The sequence below is a fragment of the Hypomesus transpacificus genome, chromosome 13, assembly GCF_021917145.1.
Source record: "Hypomesus transpacificus isolate Combined female chromosome 13, fHypTra1, whole genome shotgun sequence".
Taxonomy (NCBI): domain Eukaryota; kingdom Metazoa; phylum Chordata; class Actinopteri; order Osmeriformes; family Osmeridae; genus Hypomesus; species Hypomesus transpacificus.
In genome coordinates, this window is record NC_061072.1 from 2,545,827 (window position 1) to 2,549,246 (window position 3,420).

At 38.2% G+C, this 3,420-nt stretch overlaps 1 protein-coding gene across 1 annotated transcript; it reads left to right on the forward strand.

Annotated features, from left to right (window-relative positions):
* The first annotated feature begins 684 nt into the window (after positions 1 to 684).
* LOC124475986 lies at positions 685 to 2,692 on the forward strand. Its single transcript, XM_047032915.1, has 5 exons — positions 685 to 808; positions 1,002 to 1,180; positions 1,550 to 1,722; positions 1,849 to 2,063; positions 2,380 to 2,692. Exons 1-5 carry the CDS (start codon positions 736 to 738, stop codon positions 2,445 to 2,447), a joined length of 708 nt encoding a protein of 235 aa, XP_046888871.1. The 5' UTR covers positions 685 to 735; the 3' UTR covers positions 2,448 to 2,692.
* The last annotated feature ends 728 nt before the right edge of the window (positions 2,693 to 3,420 follow it).

Consider the following 3,420-nt stretch of genomic DNA (forward strand, 5'->3'; position numbering starts at 1 on the left):
ATTCAGATTTGGTAAACCATTACACAAATTTGTTTTCAACTCCCTCAGTCTCAATCTGTAATTTCTAGGCAGCCAATGTTATGTATGTCATTATAGATTTTGGAAAATAATGAAGACAGAGAGGAAAGTGATGAGGAGAGTGCAATCATTGAGGATCAAGACGCCCAATTTCAGGGGTCTTTTGAAGAAGACATAGAGGAGGTAATTGCTGGATAATTTTCCATGTAAAAATATTTTTATTGTTTAAGTTTAAATGTATAGTATCCCAAAAATACATATATTTTTTTAAACAGGCGCATGATCCGCAGCCGTTAACAACTGAGGCTTTCACCACTCCAGAGGTGTCACCACCATGCTCTACACCTTCTCCAGTACCAGTGTAATTCTTAAAGTTGAATTAAGTAATGGCATCTATTGACTACTCTTCTGGTCAGTCTGTCAAGCTCAATTCTAGTAATTTATTTTCAAAATGTCTTTGATGTCTTGGTTTTCAGACTCGACTTTAAGACCATATTAGAAGCTCTGAGGGACAAAGTTGATCTCAACAATGATGGCCCTATTGCAAACCAAATAAATGTGGTCAGGTCAAAGGTCCTGGAAACCACCCTGAGGGCTATGACCAGAAGATCCTTCAACCCTTCCCGCCGACTGAGTGTTGTGTTTGTGGACAGTTGTGGGACTGGTGAGGGCGCAGTCGACGATGGCGGACCGACTCGAGAATTTGTACGTCTCCTAATGAATTCAGTTTTAAATTCTACATTTTTTGCTGGATCAATGGAGGAGAAGAGCCTGGCTTTGGACTCCCAAGGTAATTTTGAAAACCCTGTCATGAAAGCCTTCAAATAACTTTGATGAGGTTGACAAGATAACTGTTTGGTTTTGGTTTTGTCTTTGATATAAGAAAGTTGTAGCTAGGTGTAAAGACTGTTACAAAACAATTATTTCCACAGCGTTAATCATTGGTGTAATAGGTGTACATTTATATGCTTTATGTTTTTTAGGATTTGCTAATGGTACCTACAAAATCATTGGTATGATTCTGGCAGTGTGCCTGGTACATGCAGGTGTGGGCCCCTGCATATTTTCAGAGAGGCTGTACAGCCACATAACAAGCCAACCGGCCCCACCTGAAGACCTGGCTGAGGTGGATGACCATGACTTCCGTAGTCAACTACAGAAGGCAAGTTGTATAATATATAATTTTATTCTTCCCAATGACAATATGTTTTAGATTTGAAAAAAAAAAATTTTGTTTATCACATGTATGAATTTTTTGGGGGGGAGATAAAGAAATGGCCCAGTTCCAGTACCAATCCCACTATGGCACTATAGTACATTTACATTTAGACATTTAGCAGACGCTGTTATCCAGAGTGACTTACAGTAAGAACAGGGACATTCCCCTGAGGCAAGTAGTGCCTTGCCCAAGGACACAACGTAATTTTGCACGGCGGGCAATCGAACCGGCAACCTTCTGATTACTAGCCCGATTCCCTAACTGCTCAACCACCTGACTCCCTAGTATGTATTTTTATTTGTCAACTTGTAGATCAAAAATGCACGGAGTGTGGAGGAGGCACGTGAATGGGTAGAGGAGGCTTCCACCTTCCTGTCAATGCTGGGGGCCCTGGCTCCGATCATGTCCCTGGACGACAGGGACAATCTTTTAAAATCTGCTCTCCATTATTACTTGAATGGTCGATTGGAGGCTGTGACAAATCAGTAAGCCCTTAGTTATGTTAGGGTAAAAAAAATGGTTTCATGTAAATTTGATATATAAAAATGTTCTACGTTAGCTCATACCGCTTGCTTGAACCTTGAGTCTATAATAATCTGTAAAATTCACAGACTGAAGGAGGGACTGGAAATCTTGGACGTCTTAAGAACAGTCCGAACATACCCTGACATACTCAAGTCCTTGTTTGTTGGGGGAGGGAAACCCCTATCAGCTTCAGAAATCATGAATCTGTTCAGTGTGGTGTACTCAGAATGTGGCAGTAACAAAAGGGCTGTGGAGGAGGTTGCAGTTGGCTATTGGCGGGACTGGCTCATAGATGTTGAGTGTAAGTTTAATTTTTGAAGGACAATACAATATGCAAAAAATTGCCTTAATAGAAAGTTGAACATAACAACACAACATGTAATAGTTATATCATAACTTGCTTTGTGTTTCTAAGTCCAGCTTTTTTAAATTTACTGCATAACCAAAAGGACTTAAGACCTCACATTTAGGAAACAAAAAATGTGTTAGCATTTTAACATGTCATTTATGTGCCACTTTTAAATATAGACTTTTGTCTTTAAAATGGTCTCATATTGAGTAATAACGATGAAAATGTCTGATAATGATATTATTTTGTATGTGTGTGGTGGTTTTAGTAGGTGAAGCAGTCATCATCACTGAAGATGGGGAAGAAAACATCACTCTGTCCTTGGAGAATGTTTAAGTTTTTGCCTCTGGTGCCGCTACGGTTCCCCCTTTTGGATTTCCCTGCAAACCTTCCTTGGAATTTTTGCATGCCCCCTTGAACGGCAATAGGCCTATTTTCCCCGAGGCCAACAGCTGTGGGATAGTGCTTTATCTACCTCTGCATAACACTTATGAAGACTTTACCAAATGGATGAATGAAGGGATTATTCAGTCACCAACCTTTGGTTTTGCTTGAAGTGGAGTTGAAGAGGATCTTATGTCATGGTGTACTCAAAAAACAGGAATTTCATTGAAAGATTAAAAAAAAGGCATTTAGAATTGTTTATATATCAATGTTAATCAACGTCAATGTTTAAATCAACTTCAATCAATGTATGAATCAGAAGGGGGGAGGGGGGAAGGGGGGGATCTTTGGTTTACTCAAAAAACAAGAATGTCATTTTAAGAAAAAAAAAAGAAAAGGAATTTAGAATTGTTTATATCAATGTTACTGTCAATCAATGTACTTTTAGAACACACAATAATAGCATTTATAAAATTACTGAAGTGTGTAGGCATCATTATTTGAATAAAAAAACGGAATCAAGTCAGAAGTGGTTATAGTTGTTTGATTCAATATTGATGAAGTACATATATTAGAATAATTGTGTTTGGGTGTTGTGTGCCTTGTTAGATGGGTCTTGATCTCTGGGTCCCCAGGAGGTATAGATGTACATTTATAGAATTGACATTTGAATGTAAAAAGGTCATAAGACACTTAAGACATTGTATTCATTATGATTAGCCGACACTTTTATTAAAAAATGTATACAAATATTGGATTTTGTGCTAGTTGGCACGACAAGTAAACTTACAATTTAGTGTAATTGAGAAGGATATAGATACACATTTGTTTATACTTATTCTCCAAACGATCATATTCGTATTCAACAAAGATGATAACATTGACAAACACCAATGACAGCTAGCCTGCCTAACAAGGGAGCTGC